General features: G+C 38.5%; 1 protein-coding gene across 1 annotated transcript in view; it reads left to right on the top strand.

The window, feature by feature from the left end:
• A2M (alpha-2-macroglobulin) overlaps window positions 1-22,316 on the top strand; it is a 39,040-nt gene that overhangs the window by 5,717 nt on the left and 11,007 nt on the right. The window contains exons 6-25 of the mRNA XM_058282752.2: window positions 42-210; window positions 628-712; window positions 2,756-2,876; window positions 3,678-3,792; window positions 3,904-4,013; window positions 5,681-5,842; window positions 7,576-7,803; window positions 8,045-8,108; window positions 9,154-9,296; window positions 9,922-10,071; window positions 12,351-12,512; window positions 13,400-13,511; window positions 16,764-16,878; window positions 17,521-17,749; window positions 18,481-18,607; window positions 18,912-19,033; window positions 19,409-19,460; window positions 21,352-21,435; window positions 21,704-21,880; window positions 22,142-22,229. Coding sequence (XP_058138735.2) covers window positions 42-210; window positions 628-712; window positions 2,756-2,876; window positions 3,678-3,792; window positions 3,904-4,013; window positions 5,681-5,842; window positions 7,576-7,803; window positions 8,045-8,108; window positions 9,154-9,296; window positions 9,922-10,071; window positions 12,351-12,512; window positions 13,400-13,511; window positions 16,764-16,878; window positions 17,521-17,749; window positions 18,481-18,607; window positions 18,912-19,033; window positions 19,409-19,460; window positions 21,352-21,435; window positions 21,704-21,880; window positions 22,142-22,229 — 2,615 coding nt within the window. The remainder of the gene's footprint in view (window positions 1-41; window positions 211-627; window positions 713-2,755; window positions 2,877-3,677; window positions 3,793-3,903; window positions 4,014-5,680; window positions 5,843-7,575; window positions 7,804-8,044; window positions 8,109-9,153; window positions 9,297-9,921; window positions 10,072-12,350; window positions 12,513-13,399; window positions 13,512-16,763; window positions 16,879-17,520; window positions 17,750-18,480; window positions 18,608-18,911; window positions 19,034-19,408; window positions 19,461-21,351; window positions 21,436-21,703; window positions 21,881-22,141; window positions 22,230-22,316) is intronic.

The raw sequence follows: 22,316 nt of genomic DNA, 5'->3' as shown, positions 1-22,316 counted from the left end.
GTCCTAGGCCCTTTTGTAAATTATAGCTAATTTATCCATAGGACCCCAAAGGAAATCGCATTGCACAATGGCAGAATCTCAAGTTAGAGAATGGGATCAAGCAGTTGTCTGTTCCCCTCTCATCAGAGCCCATTGAGGGCTCCTACAAGATTGTGGCACAGAAGGAGTCAGGAAGAAGACAAGAGCATGAGTTCACTGTACAGGAATTTGGTATGGCTTATGGGAAATCAGGGAGCATGCTTTCTGCATATTTAAATTTTTAGGGCATAGAATTGGAGTCCTTCCATTTCCCACATGTGAGGTTGGGCTTGGAGTAAAACCAATTATATCTAACTCCTCCAAGGAACATCAATGCTTTGTGAACTGAATTTCATATACCTTGGTTATTTTGTGGCACTTTCTAATCTCCCAAAAAAGATAAAACATCCTTACTTTAGTGGCATCTTTCATAATTCATTAAATTTACAGTGATCTGCCAAAGTCCCTCAATCAGAATCTCCATTTGGAGAGTAAAGCTAACTTTTCAGAGCCCTAAAGTATCATTATGGAATTGTTAAAGAAAATCTGAAAATATTAATGCCCCACAAGCTGAAAACCATTCACAACTTCCTTTATCTCCATCAACAGTGCTTCCTAAGTTTGAAGTGAAAGTAACAATGCCAAAGAAAATCACTATCTTGGAAGAAGAAGTGAATGTGTCAGTGTGTGGCCTGTGAGTTAATCTTTTTTCATTGGTGTGGGGTGGTTATTTAAAGGATAGTCACCATTTGGGATATTTTGGCTGGTTTCCCTCAGAACAGTAGTAGCACAATCCCTTAATTACTTGAGAGCACCTCCACTTCTAGAACTTTCTTCTGTTGTTTTTCTAATTTTCCTTCTTTTTTTCTTTTATGTTGTCACCAGCTATATTACAATTACTATCATGGGGTGGAGGAGCTGTTCCTAGAGAGGCTATGTTACCAGATTGATTTTGAAAGTAACAAACATGCACAAAAATGAGACAGTGCCAAAGGGTAGTGACTTTCCCTGCACCAGAAGTAATCAAACATATATTAGGCAGATAATTGACAGATGGCTGTAGAGGAAATGCAATCAGCAAACATCATTTACTGGACCTAGGATGAATAATGGAAAGATAACAGATTTGAAATTTGTAGAGATTGGCATAAAACCCAAATCTCATCTAGCTGATTGGTCTACCTAAAGCTTGCCAGATACTTCTCTGTACTGCCATTTTTTTGAGATTAGACTTGATCTCTCAGTTTGGTCCTTCCAATCTTGAAAATTCATCTTATGCTCCCTTACCCACTAGTAAAAAGAGCAGTCAAGGTGAAGAAACCAGCCCTGCCTAAAAACCACATATGTAAGGCACCTACTGATTGAGCTGAGCCCCTACCCAAGCAATGCCTCACCATAATGGCCACCAAGTTCTTGGTTCCATATAGCTGGTGAGCTAGTACTCTTGCAAGTGGGGATCTCCCTTCATAAGACTTTCATACTAATCTGCTGGAGGTGCAGTTAACGTTGGGGTTTAAGATATAGTTAGGGGATTTGAATCTCTGGACTGATAATGTGATAGCCAGGTCCTGAGCCTCAACAGACTCCAGCACCTACAATCTGATTTATTGGACTTACCACACTCAGCTAAGATGGAGTTGAAGAAGGACAATCACCACACCATGGAGCCTAGAGTGATTACAACTGAAAATGGGAGGATGGCAGCCAGCATCCATGTGGAATCTGAGCCTCCTCTTGACATAGAGGTGCAATGGACACAACCAATCCAATGTCCACATAGAAGAGGTGGCATTGGATTGGGAAAAGTGGACATGGTGGACGATGGGTATGGGGAAGGGCAGGAAGAGATGAGAGGTGGGGGCGTATTTGGGACGTGGAGCTGCCCTGGATGGCGCCTCGGGGGTGATCACCGGACATCGTGGATCCTCACAGGGCCCACTGGATGGAATGGAGGAGAGTATGGGCCATGATGTGGACCATTGTCTATGAGGTGCAGAGGTGCCCAAAGATGTACTTACCAAATCCAATGGATGTGTCATGATGATGGGAACGAGTGTTGTTGGGGGGGGAGAGGGGGGGTGGGGGGGTGGGGTTGAATGGGACCTCACATATATATTTTTAATGTAATATTATTACAAAGTCAATAAAAAAAAAACAAAAAAAAATAAAATAAAATAAAGGATATATCAAATAGGGAAGGAAACAAATGCCCTCAAATGCACAGCAAACATCAATGACATGTATATGGCAAAATCCCATATTTGCAGAGAGTAAACAAGTAAAACTGTATAAAGATGGCTATTCGTGGGGATGGGATGCTGGAAGGAGAAACACCGAGGTATTAAGAGTTTGCATTCCTAGGTAGAATTGAGGGTGTTTGTTTCTTCTACTATTTTGGGGTTTATTGTTGCTTGATTGCTTTTTCTCTTAAGAACAGGCTTGGCTTTTTAAATAAGTAAGATTTTTTTTAAAGATGAAATTGAAAAGAAAGAAATTAAGGGGAAAAAGAGACTTGATAAAGAAAAGAATGTAGTAAATGTTAGCACACTGCACAGATTTCTAAATAAGAAAGGTCTTTGCTCAATTCATTGTGCCCTCAACTGTGGCTGAGCCCTAAACACCACAGAGATGAGAGAAGTACAGAAAATAAATATACTATAAAGGGTAAATATTAATAGGTAGAAATTGGGAATGTTCATTGTCTGCTTTGAGTCATTTGAAAATGTTTTCATGACAGATACACATATGGGAAGCCCGTCCCAGGACATGTGACTGTGAACATGTGCAGAAAGTACAACAGGCCATCTAACTGCATTGATGAAGATTCCCGGGCTGTCTGTGAGAAATTCAGTCAGCAGGTAAGTGGAAAACTGTTCCTTCCATGGACTAACAATAGAGGCATTGTTGATAACAGTGAGTTGCAACATGGTGCTAACTCAGGAATGAGAATAATCTGGAAGAGAAGTCTATGCTAGCTATTATAATTTTTTTTAAGAAAACAGTGACTTACCACAACAGGAATTACTTATTTCTTGTCATTGCCCATTTTGAGTATTCTTGGTCCACCAACCATCGAAAATAATAGAAGCTCAGCCATCTCCAACGCCTGGCATCCAAGGCCTCCTTGGGTGTCCAATTCTGTGGAGGAAGGATTAGAAATGCTCAACTTGTAAGCACCTTAGCTGACAAGACAGGAAGTTCTGATTTCTTCCCATGAGCAGAAACCTATCACATGGTCCCATCAAGACGCCAAGGAGCTATAACACACAGTCCCCGAAAGGGCAGCTACTTCTCAGCCACAGCCGTACATTGTGGGAGGGAGAGCCAAACTTTGGTGAAGAGTTAGCTGCCTGCCTCAGTAAGGTCACCCAACTATTTTTTAAAGGCATTTCTATCTCACTCATTCTAGGGAATTTCAAGTATTGAGAAATATAACTGTCAATTATCAACTAGATATTGCTGTGAAATGAAATAATAATTAAGACTTCAGAAAATATTTATTGTGACCTCTTCATAAAATAAAAATGCCTAGATATTGCTCCCCGCAAAAGAACACAAAAAAAAAAAACCAAACGAACACAGAAAAAAAGCAGATTAACCACTAATCTGTCCTGTAAAATATGCATTATGTTTTTGTATTTTATTTTCTCCCATCTCAGCTAAACAGCAATGGCTGCTTCTCTCAGCAAGTAAGAACCAAGGTCTTCCAGCTGAAGAAGGATGGGTATGAAATGCAACTTCAAGTAGAAGCCAAGATACAAGAAGAAGGAACAGGTTTGTGTACCGCTTGGGTTCACCAAATTGTGAACTGAAATGGAGGAGGTAGTAAAGGAAGTTCTATGAGATCATCCTTGCCAAAAAGAGGTCTTTTTTTTTCTTTTTCAGAGGTAGAATTAACTGGAGAAGGACACACTGAAATCACAAGAACTGTAACCAAGCTGTCCTTTGTGAAAGTGGATTCAGACTTTAGACGAGGGATCCCCTTCTTTGGGCAGGTGGAGTATTTCACAATTAACAGATCAAACCATGTCCCCAATCAGCGCAACATATTCTGCCAGTACCTTACCTGGTTAACGCTGTCTTTTAGTTAATACAACCAAAGGTATAAAACCACATAGAAATAAATCTGTCCCCCTGTAAATTTGTACATGAAATCTATAAAATCATCCTAAAGCACTGTTAAAATTAGAAGGTTTCCGCCCCCCACTCCCCCATTTTGGAAACAGTCCTCTAAGTCACCCAATCGCCTTTTTTCATGGTTTACCAGGCAGGCTCAGATTTTCATGACATTTTCTCACAAGAATCTTAAAATTCATGGTATATATGTAAATACAGTATTCTTCTAACACTAATTTTGTGTAGAAATAGATGAGTAGGAGGTCTTTTTTTCTTAAGTACCGGGGCCAGAGATTGAACTCGAGACCTTGTATGTGGGAAGCCAGCACTCAACCATGGAGCCACTTTGGCTCCCCTGAGTTGCTTTTTTTTTTTTTTCATTTGTTTGTTTCTGGTTTTAGGAGGCACCAGGGATCAAACCCCAGACCTCAACCACTTGAGCGACATCTGCTCCCTAATTTTTATTTTGATGTACTAAAGACTTTACTATACCTAGATTTCTTTCATGGATATAATATATATATTACTTCTTATAAAATAACAAATATATTTTTAAAGACTGTAAAAATGGGAGTGAAATACTGCTATGTAAGGTTCCCAGATTTAAATATTATAAATTTTCTCACAGAGCTACAAAAAATCTCCTACGGTGATTTTTTTTTTCTTTTGTAAACATGTGTGCAAACATGTCTTTCTGAGTCCAAAATTCTGAAATCATCGTTTGTGTATACCTTAACTTGTAATCACTTAACTTGTATCATGTTCTTAATGAAAATGTTGTAAGATTTCACCTACAGAGGGTGTAAAAGATAGAGGGACTAGACTCGACTCAGGTGCAGTGGAATACCTTTACAGTGCTTTGATTGGTGCTATGATTGGCTTTAGGCCCTTATTTAGTATTGAGTGCCTCTTTTCAATTTGACTGTTTTTTCACATGGTGCCTCATGAGATCTGTCTGCCTTCCAAAGGGTTGGTATCTAGGTTGAGAAGTGAATGTCATATATAAAACCTCTAGATAAGCACACAGAACAATGTATTAGCACCTGCTTACTTGTCCACTTATTATACTTCAGAACACAACTCCATAGGAAGTTAAGGGTTTGCCACAAAATTACTGTCTGAGGCTCAAATAAATATGGCTAATGGCTTAAATAGTTTTCATTCCTGTATCACCCTTGCTCTGTGACTACCTAAGAGTTATATATATACACAGCATTTCCAAAACATCCACAGAATACACTTTTCAAGCCACCCTTTTTATCATCATCATCACTTACTGTCTTTGCACTGTTGTATTTGCCTTCTTAGGATGGGCCACTGCTAAAGAAGTACAGGTTATGTATATGTTTATTTAGCACCTGTACCTTTTACTAGGCTATACGCTCTATGATGGCAGGGACTCTGTTTTACTCACTGCTCTAGCCCCAGAGCCAGAAACTGTGACTAACATCTAGAAGGCACTCAATAAATATTTATGGTAAAATGAGTGTTTTCCAGCCCTACTCGATAATGGCCATATAACTTATCCAACGTTTTTAATCTGCAGGTGCGCCTAGAGGATGGGAAAGGTGTCCCTATGCCAAACGAAGTTGTCTCCATCCAAGCAGATGAAGCTAACTATCACTCCAATGCAACCACGGACGAGCACGGCCTGGTGCAGTTTTCCATCAACACCACCAATGTTATGGAGACATCCCTCACTGTCAGAGTAAGTTTGGACAGAAGTTACCAATGACATGAAATAAACTTAGAAACAAAGTTGCACCTTCTAACAGTTATGAAATTTCTAAATTGTGATTAGTCTAAGGGGAGAAAAATCTAGAAATTAGAACCCAATTTGAGGCCAACTTTGAAAAAAGAAAAAAGGTTATAAGATAGAGGCAATATTGTGCAGTGGTGAATCAGATAAACTGAATAAAAATCCTGGCTCGACCCTATATTAAGGGCAAATAACGATAAACATCTATACTTCAGTTCCCTATTCTATAAAATAGGTACAGTATTGTTACCTACATTCTTACCACTTGGGGTTGTTATGAGAATTAGTTGAGATACTGTAAGTTAAAGCTTTCTTTAACAGTCAAATATTACTACTATAAAAGCACATTTTCATATCATTTAGCAATTAGCTTCAAAAAGTATAAACACTGTAATTATTAATCTTGCTTTATTTTTATCCTACCATTTTATCTCCAGATCATCTGTCCATACCCATATAACTGGCTTTGTATTACATACAGTCCACTACATACTGATACAGATGTAGATACACATATATAGATATGTAGCTACTCTTAATAGATACTATTTAATAATAATAATGGAAACCTCCTGCCTCTTAGGAGGTTCCATGATATAATAAAGAAAGGATAAAGAATATATTTTATTGATTCAGCTTTTAAATAGATGACATAAAAGCACATCCCTTTAAGGACTCAAAATTGACTGTTCACTCATTTATGTTTGAATGCCTTATATGTTCTGGGTTCTATCCTAGTCCTGACAATGAAAATATCCTTTTAAATGCTCCTTCCTCTTTATAATCAAGTGTGTTATTTATGTCCATATCAATATCAATAGCAATATAACATATATAGAGATATGACTAATATGTTTTGCTGGCACAGAAAGGACACACACATGCTAGTTGGGAATGGGAAGGAGAAACCTGGAAAGAGCTAAGGAACTACTTCTACATAGAGAAAAGATGGAAAAACAACCCAAATAGAGCCTTCAAGTCTTAACATTCCAGAACTGCAGGAAACATTAAAATGAACCAGCCCAAGATAGCCCAGGTTAGATAGACTTCAGCTTATTCCACAACTCAACTCTTTGAACCAGTACCACTTAAAGAAGGCTCTAAGGCCCCTAAGGTTGCAATATAGCACTTATTCATCATGCATATTTGAAACCCATTAGAAGCACCTATTTTCTGAATATCAATTCTTCTGTTTTTACCAATTATTTACTCTCTTCAATGAGATTTCATAGCTCCAGTGTCTCTGTTTGCATAGATAGTGTTGCCAAAGAAATGTTGTACAAGCTAATCAAAGCAAAGGATGCCTCCTTTTGTGTTCTTCAGAAATATAAATACCAACCCCAGAGGCCTCTGCAGTGTAAAGACACAAACCATTACTTTGTCTGATAGTAACCAAAAATAAGTTGCCCTTCTCTCTCACTTTTTTTTGTTTGTTTCATTTTTTCTTTCTTTCTTTTTTTTTTTTTTAGGAGGTACCGGGGATTGAACCTGGCACCTCATACGTGGGAGACAGGCACTCAACCATTGAGCTACATCCACTCCCCATCTCTCACTTTTTACTGTGGAGCAAAAGATTTCTAGCTACTCTTTAGGGTAGGACAGTAAACTGATGCTATTTTTGTGATAATATTGATTCATTATGATATGTAATCGATAAAATAACACTTTTTCTATTTCATTAGGTCAAATACAAGGAAGTTAGACCCTGTTATGGCTTCCAGTGGCTGTCACAAGAAAACATAGATGCACATCACACTGCCAATCATGTTTTCTCCCCAAGCAAGAGCTTTGTCCACCTTGAGCCTGTGGCTCATGAACTGCCCTGTGGCCAAACTCAGACCATCCAGGCACATTACATTCTGAATGGACAGGCCTTGGAAGAACTGAAGGAGCTGGCCTTCTATTGCTTGGTGAGAAAGGAACCCACCACATGGAATCATCTGTAGACAAAAGCTCTCTATGGAGCAAGGAATGAGGAACCTTTTTAGACAGTACCACTTTGATTTCTTATCCAGTCCACTTGAAAGTTCTTCTCTTGGGGCTAATTATTGCTGGCAGGGGCTCAATAACAAGCATATCACATGGAGGGCAAGCCTTGGGATAAGATCTCTATCAGGCAAATTGCATGCCTTTTTCTTTCCTTTTTTGTAGATAATGGCAAAAGGAGGCATTGTCCGAACTGAGACTTATACACTGTCTGTGGCGCAGGGAGACCGTGAGTATTTCCATAATCTCCCATGTCTGCCCTACTTTGACACATTCAAGCTTACACTGCAGAAATACCAGGGATATTTTCGAATATTTGTTTTTTCTCTTCATTATATTCTGTTCGATTATTTAAAATATTAATGTTGTTTTTTAATCTGTCCTTATTCCAAATTTTTAAACAATAAATACTCAGGGACCATTTTTTTCTCAGAATGAGATATATTTAAGAATTATTTAAAGAACAAAGAGAAGAAAAGAGAAAATTCTGAGGTTCCTTACATGTACGAGGTCTTGTGTTGAGTCATTTATATTTTTATATCTTATCTCCCATTTAAAGATAGTTACGATTTATGAAGAGCTAAGTTGGATAGGTCTAACTTTGAACTGGTCTCTCCCATGAATAAATATGGAACAATATAAACTTTTGACAATTTCTCCTATTCTAATACAGTCTAAAAGATCACTTAGTAGAAAGCTATCAGGGAACTACTTCTGCATTGTCCCTTCATAGCAACATGGAAGCATTACAGTAGACTTTAAAAAGTTAAATGCAACTCTAAAGAATCTATGTAGGCATCAAAACAATTTCCAAAGATCATCGAAGAAAAGAATAACACACTTGGCTCACAGAAAATTAAAGAAGATACATGCATAAATACAATGTTCTAAACTCTTACCATTTTATCTCACAACTGTAGGTTGTATTTCCCTTCTTTAATATGGGATTTAGATCAAAAAGTGGCCAAAAATGTCTCCGTATTCTTAGGTAGCATCAGAATCTTATATAGGTGAGCTTAAGCATGGAGTGGATGAGAAATTAGTATATGAGTAATGAAAGAAGAGAGTGCCTTGGTAAAGTTTTTCTAAAGCTAGTGTTCTTAGAGGTAATCATCCATTTATTATATCTATTGCTTATTATATCTACTATTCACTAATAGCAATTGTCATTAACCAGAAGAGGCTTCTAAAATGGCTTTGTTCACCAGACTAATTTCAGACCTGGGGAGCTCTCTAACCCATGATACATTCCTCTCATTCTCTCCACAATCCAGTGAAAGGCCATTTTACCTTGTCAATCCCTGTGAAGTCAGATATTGCTCCCATCGCCCGATTGTTCATCTATACCATTTTACCTGATGGGGAAGTGGTTGGGGATTCTGCAACATACAACGTTGAAGATTGCCTGGCCAACAAGGCGAGTGTTTTATATAACAAAATTTTTAACATCTCAAACTAGAAATTACTGTCAGTATCAATTATATCATACATGAGGGTATGAAACCAAAAGAGTTCAAAGGAATTCTGCAGAAACATTCAGCAAAGCAATGGCAGAGTCATGCCAAGAATCCTTGCCAACGGACCGTAACACAAAATTCTCCTGTATATAGCATTGCCTCTTATATGATCTGGTTCCGAGTTCCTTACTCCCTTTTCTATGAGGAAATGTTGGGAACTATGTAAGCAAGGTTTTAAGACTGTCAAAGGGAGAGGGTTAGAGAACATCTAGAGCTACTTGCATCTACCTGCAGCTAAATAGCACCTCCATAGAAATCAACAGGAAAAAAAAAGTCTCCTCAAAACTAGTAATTTATAAGACTACCTAGATGTTATAAAGGCTCACCTGATTCTTGAGAATCAGAGTGCAATGTTGCACTTTGCCTGCTCTACAAATCTAGATACAGGCACGTGGACAAAAAGCCCCAGGGCTGACACAGTCAAAGCCATAGGGCAATGAATGTGAGGAACATTCAGTCAGTGCACATGAATGCGTCATGAAATCTGGATATTTGTCTTTCTGTCCTTTCCGCCTGATTCCACAGGTGGACTTGAGCTTCAGCTCTTCGCGAAGTCTTCCGGCCTCACACACCCACCTGAGAGTCTCAGCTTCCCCTCAGTCCCTCTGTGCCCTCCGGGCGGTGGACCAAAGCGTGCTGCTCCTGAAGCCCGAGGCTGAGCTCTCCCCGACCTCGGTGAGTTCCCGCCAGCCTCTGCTGTCAGAAAGGGCCACACCAGGGGCTCCGAGCAAGGAGAAATGCTTCTCTAAGTAGTGTAGAACCTATTGAAATGTTCTTTATCCAGGAGCTAATAGTTTTGAGCTCTTTTGTGTATACCTTTTCATGAGGACAATATTATATATGAATATATATTTATATTTATGTATATATATATAATGTAAAAATGATCAGGCACCATCCAAGGTCCCTAAAATCCTTGAACTCTACAAAACCATTAATATTTTCAAGTTATTCTGAATGTTTCAGAAGCCTGGCAAAAATGGTACATTTCCCTGCACAGAGACTGCATAGGCTAAAGGGAATATCAAGTTTCAGTGTTAGTAAGAATTTTATCAATTCATTGCACAAGTACTGGAAGTCCAAATCTGAACATAATTCCTGAAAGAAGATATATATTATCTCTGATGAATAAGAATTGGGGAAAATTAATCACTATGTGATAAATGGCATTGATAAATAGGCCTTTTGAAATGTTGAATGTGCTAGAGTAGAACAAAGAGAAACTACTTAGCAACGTGTACTATATTAATACTAGTATGCTCATATCTTCAGAATTTTTGGTGATGCCAATTGGAATAACCTGTTACGGAAGTTTCATTATGAAAATTTTACATTGGCAAATTTCATATTTATATTTCCCTAAAATAATAATTTATAAGAAAGAATTTCTTACTTGTTGGGCCTTCAAATACTAAAAAGTAGTAGTAAATACATTCCAATAATGGGTGCAAGGGGCTACTGGAAAAATTAGCATTAATTTTTTTGCATTTTTATGTGTAATCTTATAGCTCCCATGGGTTTTTTTCCCAATGATCTTATAGTGGTACAGTAAGGAAGGAAATTCGATTTAATTTACTAATAATAAAACAAACTTTCAGGTATTGAGTAGTAGACATGGGTTAGATTATTAGTTCCTCTCAGTTGTTCATAAGTGTTTTACTAATGAAACACTTTGCTGGGGATCTAGTGGTGAACTACTAGAAATGACAAAATGCGTGCTCTCATGGAACTTACATTTTAGTAGATGAGACATACAGTAAATATGTAATATGTGTTGGAGAATGAGCTGCCTTTTATAGTGTCTATTATCATCACACACACTACTAATTTTTGCTAATCTATTCTGTCAATCAATTGTAACCTTCTTTTTTTTTTAAAGATTTATTTATTTATTTATTTCTCTCCCCTTCCCCCCGCCCCCCCCCCCATTGTCTGTTCTCTGTGTCTATCTGCTGCATGTTTTTCTTTGTCTGCTTCTGTTGTTGTCAGGGGCACGGGAATCTGTGTTTCTTTTTGTTGTGTCATCTTGTGTCAGCTCTCCGTGTGTGTGGCACCATTCTTGGGTAAGCTGCTCTTTCTTTTACGTTGGGCAACTCTCCGTATGGAGCACACTCCTTGCACATGGGGCTCCCCTAGGCGGGGGACACCCCTGCGTGGCAGGGCACTCCTTGCGCACATCAGCACTGCGCATGGGCCAGCTCCACACGGGTCAAGGAGGCCCAGGGTTTGAACCGCAGACCTCCCATGTGGTAGACGGATGCCCTAACCATTGGGCCAAGTCCGTCACCCAATCGTAGCCTTCCTTGACTACAATACAGTGCACCTCTCAGCATTTTTGTGTCTGTCTTACTCTCCTCCAAGTGTATTTGAAAACATCATTTCCAGTATTTTACAGATAAAGTTTTATATATTGGGTGAAGATCTGGAGCATTCTGTTTTCATGAATAATACCCAAGAACATACTATTCTGTCCCATATAAAGGATAGATACTCACTCACAAGCCTATTTAGAACACTGTGTCCAAGACTTTATTATACACTGAGTCAGATGCTAACGTCAAGGTAGAAATGAAACTATTATTTCCTTCTACATTACAAAGCTTTGTACAATGTCTCTAATATAGCAGACCTCAATTCTCAATTAACAAAATTTTATTTCATTCTAGTATGGAGTCTAGTGATTGCCTCTGAACTGTGTAACAAAGTATTAAGACTCCTGAGTACTTAGATGGGTGTATTACTATTGTTTTGTTCCTAAAATTGTTAAACATCTGCAAAATGAAACCACTATTCAGAGACAATGTTCCATAACTTCTCTATAAATCAAGGCCAAGGGAGCACTCAAAAAAAAAAAAAAAAAAAAAAGACTGATGTTGATTATTCCTTTTCTTTTCCCCTTACACATAAGAAAAATAAAACACAAATGGGCTCTTCTATCCTTTGCATTTGTACAGGTTTATAACCTCCTGCCAGTAAAGGATCTCAGTGGCTTCCCGGAGCGTTTGAGACAGCAAGAGGAAGATGAATGTGTGAACCGGCCAAATGTCTACATTGATGGAATCGTGTATTCCCCAGTATCAAATACAAATGAAAAAGATATGTATGGCTTCCTAAAGGTAAATTTCTTATATTGTACGTGGTCAGTTTTAAGGTTATTAAAATACTATATACAGAATAAGACAAAAAGAAAAGTATGTATTATATATGGAAACCATTATGTACTTAAATACCTTCATATCATAACTGAGGGTAACGAGACATAGTGAGGTCAGGTGATTTCTCCAAAGTCAATCATAGTAGCAGGTCTGGTAATAACGACAGAGACACAACTGGAACTTTTTGGACTACTAATCAAGTTCTTTAAAACTGAAATTCATTGCTTTGTGATATCAAAATAATTACTACTGTAAGATTTTAAAGAACAGAATGAAATTATTTTTGTAAGTATGCTAATATCCTTTCAACAGATAGGAACATTCAAAGTTTAATATTAAGCTAATTGGATTTTGTATGCTAAATACAATGAAAAGAATTATGTTTTTGTTTGTTTTATTTCTCCCCTCCCCCCTCAGTTGTCTGCTCTCTGTGTCCATTCGCTGTGTGTTCTTCTGTGACCGCTTCTTTCCTTATCAGCATCACCGGGAATCTATGTTTCTTTATGTTGCATCATCTTGTCGTGTCAGCTCTCGGTGTGGACGGCACCATTCCTGGGCAGGCTGCACTTTCTTTCACTCTGGGCGGCTCTCCTTATGGGGCGTACTCCTTGCGCGTGGGGCTCCCCTACGCGGCGCACACCCCTGTGTGGCAGGGCACTCCTTGCGCGCATCAGCACTGCGCATGGGCCAGCTCCACATGGGTCAAGGAGGCCCGGGGTTTGAACCACAAACCTCCCATGTAGTATGCAGACACCCTATCCATTGGGCCAAGTCTGCTTCCCAGAATTATATGTTGATATATATTTGATAATATTTATGTACTGATTAGGTGATAATTTCCTCCACAGGACATGGGCTTAAAGGTGTTCACCAACTCAAAGATTGAGAAACCCAAAGTATGCCCACCGCCTCACAGATTTGGATTAATACAGGAATCCCGAAAACTATTATATTCTCCAGGTAAAAACTTAATAAAAACTTAATTACTTAACATATTGAACCAAGTAAAAGAATTTTTTTTAAAAAAAAGATAAAATATGGTAAGATTAACAAAAAAAGACTTGTGATTCATGTTTTGCTCAAGGTCACATACAACCCCGTGTCTTCCAAGGTGCAAATATGCAGAATAAAAGAAAGGAGTAATTCTCATCGTGGAACCAGGGAAGTCATTTATAAAGTATCTGCATCTGATAAATGGGGTTGAAAAGAGAAGAGACAGTTTCCAGGCATAGGGTCTGTGCGAACAAAAATAGAAAATTTCACGTATCGGGACTATACTTTCACCAGTCAAGGAAAGAACTTCTTCAACTCCCCTTGCTTATAGTCTTGCTCCCATCAAGATAAACTTAGAGCTCACCAGTAAACCTATTTGTTCCATGGCTTGCCCTAATGGTGAAGATAGTTTTGTCAGGACTCATGACTGGAAACCATAAGGGATTAACAGTGATGAGTCCAGCCAAGGGTCAGAGACGTTTGTATAAGTGATTAAAATATCTATAACATTTGAGATGAAGAAGAAGCTTCAGATACGAGAGCTATCATAAAGGAAGAAAAGTAGAACTCAGCTAATTTTTTCTATAAGAAAAAAGAGAACAACAGGCAAAAAAATCCTTTAAAAAAGTCATAATAAATGACTCTCATCTGCATCCAAAGTATTGAATTGATACTGTTTTATAGACAGCACATAACTAAATTTATAGATTGGAAAGCAATCTTCTAAAAATTTAATCTGTTTTATTTTAAAATTATATTTAATGAGTAGAAAAGAAGAAAAAAAATCACCGTATCAGGGGAAGAAGATTAAAAAGCATTACCACTAGAGTTTGTTTTATGTTTAAGGAAGATGTGGTTACAGTCTAGAAATGGTGAAAGGACTAGGTCAAATGGTCAAAAGGATATTGATAGTGAAGAAAGGGAAAGAAGAGACATTAATCACCAATGAAGGAAAATTGATTGCAGAAGAGTTCTAAGGATAAATCCAAGATGTATTACAATATGATTAAAAGTAGCCATCTGGGGAAGCAGAGGTGGCTCAACTGATAGAGTGTCCACCTATCACATGGAGGTCCAGGATTCGATACCCAAGGCCTTCTGACCGGTGGTGAGCTGGCCCACGTGCAGTGCTGCCATGCACAAGGAGTGCTGTGCCACACAGAGGCAACCCTGCATAGGGGTGCCCCGTGTGCAAGGAGTTTGCCCCATAAGAAGAGCCGCCCCACATGAAGAAAGCACAGCCTGCCCAGGACTGGTGTTGCACACACAGAGAGCTGATGCAGCAAGATGACACAACAAAAAAGAGATGGAGTTCCTGGTGCCACGTGACAATGCAAGTGGACGCAGAAGAACACACAGCAAATGGAAAAAGAGAGCAGACAACAGGAGGACATGGGAGAAAAATAAATAAAATAAATCTTTTTAAAAAAAGTAGCCATCTGGAAAAGTTATATCTAGCAGGATAACAGGTAGAAATGGTAAATGACCTCATTGGATGTGTGATCCTTGCAGATGCTTAGTTTGCTGAGAAATAGGCCAGTGAATTGAACAACTATCCAGAGAGGAATTTCAAAGTCAGAGATGCAATTGGAGGCTGAGTTATAAATGAGAAGGAAAGACATGTGAGAAATGAGCTGCAGGATATAAAACCCATCCTCCACTCCCCAAATATAGGAGACACCTAGTTTGAAAGAGGTACAGAAGATTTATGGAAATGTGGTTCTCCCATCACGTGTTTCACAATATATTTCTTAAATAAAGGCGGCAGTGGTGTTCTAGAGCTAGTTGACGCAGCCTCATAAAAAGACCAACTGTTACATTTTCAGGAACTTTGCAAGCCACTTATTAAACACAACCATCATTAAAAACCAAATTACATAATGTTGCAAGTAAGTAAGTTGTATTAAAAAAAAAAAACAAAAGTAATAATTACCCAGTATTTTACTAATACCATTCACTGCATCTGTATGGTCGCAATAATACTTAACGGTGTTCTACCATACATCACTTTCCAAGTCCACATTTACAAACATCACATTGATAGCTTGAAATAGGTCATGATGGGAGTATGTATAATACAAAACCAGAAATGTTACAAATCAGGACTTGATTTCTTGGTGATTGTCTAAATTTAAGAAAACAATTAAGTAAATATTATGCAGATTAAACATAGTGAGTTTTCAGTAGCTGTTACACTGTCAATAGTGCAAAATTTGAGAGACTACTCTTTCCAGTATTCAAAAACTGTAAATCAGTTCAGCAGTTACTCTTTCCATTGATGAATTAGTGAAGTTCTGAACTTTCTTCCTAGTCATTAATGTGAAAAAAAAGTTCAGCCAATTGGAGGAATTACACTCATTCTTCAATGAGGTGAGCTACACTTCTTTGATGACTCAGAGAGCAATCAGGCACTTATCTGTAGTCTGATTTTGTCATCCTGATTGAATGACAGCAATAGGCTGGTTACAAGCAAGCATTTGTCAAGAATCAAGGAAAGCATTCAGTGAGATTCAATAAGCTATATGAAATTCACTATAAAAAAGCATGGTATATTTTCATTATCATTTATACAATACGTTCTACAAATTCTTTATTTCAGGAAGATTTATAGTAAACTTAATATGTATGTGTGTGCATAATTTTCTTCCCAGAGAGTCAGTTGTTAAACATTTACCAGTCCATAATTAATAGAAAGTGGGGTGAGAGATACTAACTCTAATCTCCTGGCATGATGTGGAATAAAGAGCTTTTATTTATCCTGGATACTTTCATTCCTGTCAATTGTTTCTGAAAGTCACTGTCATAATGTCTGTGCCAGAATTTTTCTTTGTTCCCACAAAGGAACTCACCAAATGGAAGTGCTGTCTCCTGCCTCGCTCCCTCCCCGTGTCAAGCCCTCTTCTCTCAGCAGTGTGCAGAGGCCACTGTATTCCCTTCTGCTCCACAGACAATCCAGTCCCATCCTGTCTCTGGGTCTCTCTAGTCTCTCCTTGTGATCCCCTTCTCTCAGATCACTCCTAACTCCTTCAAATGCTGATTCAACTAAGATATCATTTCCTCAAAGAAGCTTTCCTTGATTGCCCTACCCAAGTTCACCTCTTCCGGATCCTCTCTTTCATCACCCTGTTTGTTTGTTTCCTTTTGTAGCACTTATTACAATCTCTAATTTACTTCATTTTTATATTTTCTGTCTGTTTCCTCCCCTGCTCATGGTCATAGAAATGGCAATGTCCCGTGGTTTTGTGGAGAACGCAGATCATTTAGAGCCCCGCGCCACGGAGACTGTGAGAAAGTACTTCCCTGAGACATGGATCTGGAACTTGGTGCCTTTAGAGTAAGTACCTTTCTTTACATAAGATGCAGCAAAATAGACACATCACAATTTTCAGTTCTTAGCTAATATTCAAGTACTTCATTTAAACGCTCTCTATTTTTGGCAGAGGTTTAGCATAACTATTTCTGTGATACAGCTTTACTAACCCAATTATATCAGAGCGAAGAAATTTTGCACAAATTTAAATTCTAAGACTACCAGAAAATGATGACAAGGACTAAATATAACCAAACGTTGCACAGATGAACAGCTATTAGGGATCCTTCATTGATCAGTAATTTGGGCTAAGCTCAGAATCAGTCAGGCCAATTTAAAAATTACAAACCAGTCCTCAGTAAAAATGTATTTTAGAGAGGGGAATTTCAGGACGATCTTAAATTACCTATCTGGTTTCTAATTATATTGTTTGTAATAGGTTATAACTACGATTTATACAACTATAGATTTTGGTATGAACTAGAAGTGAAACAGTTGAAAGAAGCATACTTGTGTTTTCCTCCCTCAGGCCTTGTTTTTACTCTCCATTACTGGCCTTTCTACCAAGTGCGTTCAAGGCATAATATAAGGGTCATGTATAGGAGTTCTTTTTCTAGAAAGGACTTATTTAGCTGCTGACTTTCCTCACGCCGCTGTCCTCCGCAGCTTATCAGGTGTGGCTGAAGTAGGAGTAACAGTCCCTGACACCATCACAGAGTGGAAGGCGGGGGCTTTCTGCCTGTCTGAGGACACTGGCCTTGGTATCGCTCCAACAGCCTCTCTCCAAGCCTTCCAGCCCTTCTTTGTGGAGCTCACAATGCCCTACTCTGTGATCCGCGGGGAGGCCTTCTCACTCAAGGCCACTGTCTTAAACTACCTTCCCAGTTGCATCCGGGTAAGGGCCGCTCATCACTTAAACACAAGGTAACAAGTCAAGAAAATTAAAAGTTGCTTTCTTTAGGAATCCTGACCAACTCCTGTCTACGGGTGTGCTCACCAGGGGAAGGACACTATCAGAGCGACAGACATTCATACGTTCTACAAGTTATTACTGCTACTACCTCCAAATACCAAACTACAACTTTTAAAAAGCATCTGACCTGTATCAGAACACTGTATAATTAAGTGGCTTGTATATCATGAAGATTTCTGACATGGACAACAAAAATCAAGATTCTTTAGTCCCATGTCCCAGTTTCTCAAGATTTCAACCAATGTGTTCCCATTACTTAACTTTTCTTTTAGCATTCATTACATTAAGCCTTATTTAAAAAGTTGTTTGTAAGCATCTTACTTCTGCAGAAATAACTGTTAATACATCTTGTATATTCGGCCGAGGGCACTGAGAGATTGGTCAAGGTCCCAAGCAAAGAAAGTAGAGCACCTACAGGCAATATGCCATTGTTCCCTCTCCTCATACCACCTGAGAGATCACATTACCACAAAGCACTTAAGATTTAAATGTTAGACCAACCAATAAGATACCCAGCCTTCAATTGTTTTATCTTCAATATTAGACAAATCAAAATCAAAACAACCCCACAACATGCTTTATTTCATATCTATTCTCCCTCTGTCCTCCTTCTCCCACCGATCTCTTTGTCTCTGTCTTTTGTGTGGTTTCAGGTCAATGTGCAGCTGGAAGCCTCTCCTGCATTCCTAGCTGCCCCAGTGGGAGAAAAACAAGATTCTTATTGCATCTTTGGGAATGGGCGGCAAACCGTGTCTTGGGCAATAACTCCGAAGTCATTAGGTGAGGGCAGTCTGCTAGAGACAATTCTTTACCCAAAGATTATACATATCAGTAGGATCCTTATATCCATGCCACTCACTGATTGCCCCAGGCAGAAGCCCCACATGGCATGATTTTGTTCTTTGTTTTTCATTCTACCATGTCTACAAGAACATCCCCACTTCCTTCACCTTCCTCTGGTTTATGCTGCTTCCATCCCTGCTCCTGTGTTTTATTTAGATAAAAAGGTTACAGGTATTGAATATTTATAAATTTTGGTCTTTGAAGAGGGGGATGGTCCTCATCTCTTTGTCCCTTTGTCTAGGGAATGTAAACTTCACGGTGAGTGCAGAGGCAATTGAGTCTCAAGAGCTGTGTGGGACTGAGGTGGCTGTGGTTCCTGAATTTGGAAAGAAAGACACCATCATCAAGCCCTTGTTGGTTGAGGTAAGTAAGCCTGCCCATTTGATAAGTCACATCGAATTGAGAAAAACAATGGCAAATCCAGCTGGGATTCCAACTTTTGGGTAAGAAGGGCTAAAGTACCTAGGGTCATGAGCTGTTTTGTGGCTCTCCTCCTGTCTCATGGTCACCTAATTCTTTCATTCTCTTTCTCTCTCAATTTGTTTTCTGACTTTTCTCTTCCCTTTCTCATCTATCAACTTGTCTCCTTCATGGTTATTATACTTGTAAAATTTGCTTATATTATAGATTTGAAAATTAGTTCAAATCTTTCTCTTCACTATCAAGATATCTATGCCCCCCATGTCCTGAATGCTCAATCCATTCTCACCTCTAACTTTTCCTTCTTTCCACCTAAAGCCTGAAGGTCTAGAGAAGGATGTGACATTCAACTCTCTGCTCTGTCCATCAGGTAAGAGTCAGTGATAATAATTAAAATTACAGGGACTGCATATTGTATGACATTTGAAGTTCAAAGTTCTTTTATAAACTATTCCTGCACTCTTCCTATGAGTTAAGTAAAACCAGAAGTACCTTCAACACATTTGACAGATGAGGAAACTGGTTATTATGGTGGCCAATTAGGATAAAATCCCAAACCCATGCCCTCTGAGCATTTATCCCTAGAAGCACCTGTGCAAACACCAAAATGTCTTTCTGGTGAGTTCATGATGTGAGTGTAGGTAGAAAGTGGACAGAATCAAAATGAATATGTGCTAATAGAGATATTTCCTTGAATATATAACATACAATAAAGATATCTGAATTCAGGCCATTCCAAAACTGAGTTTTGCATAGCCAACAGCATTTGATAATGCGATTGTGTTATTTCCTGAAGAAAGAGTTGTCATGGCCTTTATCATTACAGTCATATAAATATTGTTTGATTCCAATCTTCCACCTAATGTTTTATCAGTCATTTCAGAAAGACAAAAGACTCATAGTAAAAGACATAACTTTATATTGATGGAAGATTTTCTAGACTAAAACAAAAAAAGTTACAGAAATTTAGTGCACTAAGAAATTTGTCAACGCAATGTGTTCTATCCCAAACCAATGTCAAACCAACATCATACATAGATTCTTTTCTTTCAAAATTTATTTTTATTTATCTATTTCTCTTCCCACCCCCATTGTTTGTGCTCACTGTTTGCTCTCTGTGTTTGCTCTTTGTGTCCTTGTCTACTTTCTAGGAGCCATTGGGAATCAAACCTAGGACGTCCCATGAGTGAGGGAGGCACCTAATGGCTTGAGCCACCTCTGCTCCCAGTACATAGATTCTTTATCTTTTTCGGTCTACCTTCTAATTTCTTTTTTTTAAAAGCTTTATTTTATTTTATTTTTTTAAGACTTATTTTATTTATTTTTCTCCCCTTCAACCCCCATTGTCTGCTCTCTCTGTATATTCATTGTGTGTTCTGCATCCGCTTGCATTATCATGTGGCACTGGGAATCTGTGTCTCTTGTTGTTGCATCATTTTGCTGTGTCAGCTCTCCATGTGTGTGGTGCCACTCCTGGGCAGGCTGTGCTTTTTCCCACAGGGGGGCTCTCCTTGGGGGGCACACTTCTTGCATGGGGGGGCACCCCTACGTGGGGGTGTCCCTGCATGGCACTGTACTCCTTGCATGCAGCAGCACTGCACATGGGACAGGTCACCACATGGGCCAGGAGGCCTTCCATAAGTTAGGCAGATGCTCTATCAGTTGAGCCTTGTCCGCTAACCCCTTCTAAATTCTGTTTACTGTTTCTTTTATATTGCCCAGTTTCAAAAATTGCAAAATACATTCTAAAGATTGCCTGGTTGTTTATCCTTATCTCCATATTTAAGTAAATTTGGTGCTTACTATTCTAACCCTTTCTGAATTATTCATTTTGATTTAACTTATGGGATCTTAGGACTATTCATTTAGTCATTTCATTAAATTAATTTTAATTACCCATATAATACAAAAACAGAACTTCACTTTAAAGGCTAAAATCACTCTCCTGCAGTCTTTTCCAGTTCTTTCATGATCATCCATGTGCCTTTAGAAATTAATAACATATATCCCAACACATTCACCTACACATGGAATTTCCAAACTTTAAATTAATAACTGTACATATGGTGGGAAAAATGGTTGGGGAAGGAGATGTAAGAAACAGAATCCTAATCATCCATGTTTAAGATGTGAAGAACTGAAATAAAGGACAAATTTCCAGAAGTTTAGGTCTAAAGCATAGTCCTAGCTACTGGGTCTTGGAGTTCTTAGATAAAAAGAAGAAATAATTTTTATTATGATTAATTTGTTCCTTTCTCAAGGAGCTGAGATGTCTGAAAAACTATCCCTGAAACTGCCATCACATGTGGTAGAAGGATCTCCACGGGCCTCTGTGTCAGTTTTGGGTGAGTCTCTAGCCCTTAGTGGACTTGTGCATTAACAGCTCCCACTGTATGTCTTTTCCATAAATACTCAAAATGGCAGCTATAATTTTAACTTTCCTCATTCCTTCTTGTACTTATTTACTGATTCCAATCATATTCAGTCCCTGGAAGACTTACCCTACCTAAAATCCTCATTTCTTTACTTCAGTTTATTATTCACTGATTCTTAATGATTCAGACAGGTGATAAACTCTACATTTCATGACTTCCTATCTCTCCCATTTCCTAGGAGACATATTAGGCTCTGCCATGCAGAACATACACAATCTCCTCCGGATGCCCTATGGCTGTGGAGAGCAAAACATGGTCCTCTTTGCTCCTAATATCTTTGTTCTGGATTATCTGAATAAAACACAGCAGCTGAATCCAGAGATGAAGTCCAAGGCCATTAACTACCTCAACACTGGTGAGTGATTGAATAAGTGAGTGGAAACCTCGTATTGATATATTAACTGGATTTCCTGATAAGCTTGAGTTAATTAACCTTAACTGATTACTATCATAGTAAATTTCATGCTAACTATACGCTGTCCAACCTCCAATAAACTTTATAACTCAGAACCTTCTAATATATGACAGCAAAATTTAGAAAAGGTCACAAGAGAGACCAAGGCATTTTAGTGTGTACATTGCTCTGCCATGTTCTTTCATTAACTTTCCATTCCAGGTTACCAAAAACAGCTAAACTACAAGCACCATGATGGTTCCTACAGCACCTTCGGGGAACAACGTGGCAGGAGTCAGGGCAATACCTGGTAAGGGACTGACAATTTTTGAGCTCTCATTTTTGTGCCAATGCTTTTACATACATTTTTTTTTAGGATTTATTTTATTTATTTCTC

This window comes from Dasypus novemcinctus, chromosome 20 (genome assembly GCF_030445035.2).
Source record: "Dasypus novemcinctus isolate mDasNov1 chromosome 20, mDasNov1.1.hap2, whole genome shotgun sequence".
Classification (NCBI taxonomy): Eukaryota; Metazoa; Chordata; class Mammalia; order Cingulata; family Dasypodidae; genus Dasypus; species Dasypus novemcinctus.
This window is presented reverse-complemented; position numbering and strand designations above follow the sequence as displayed.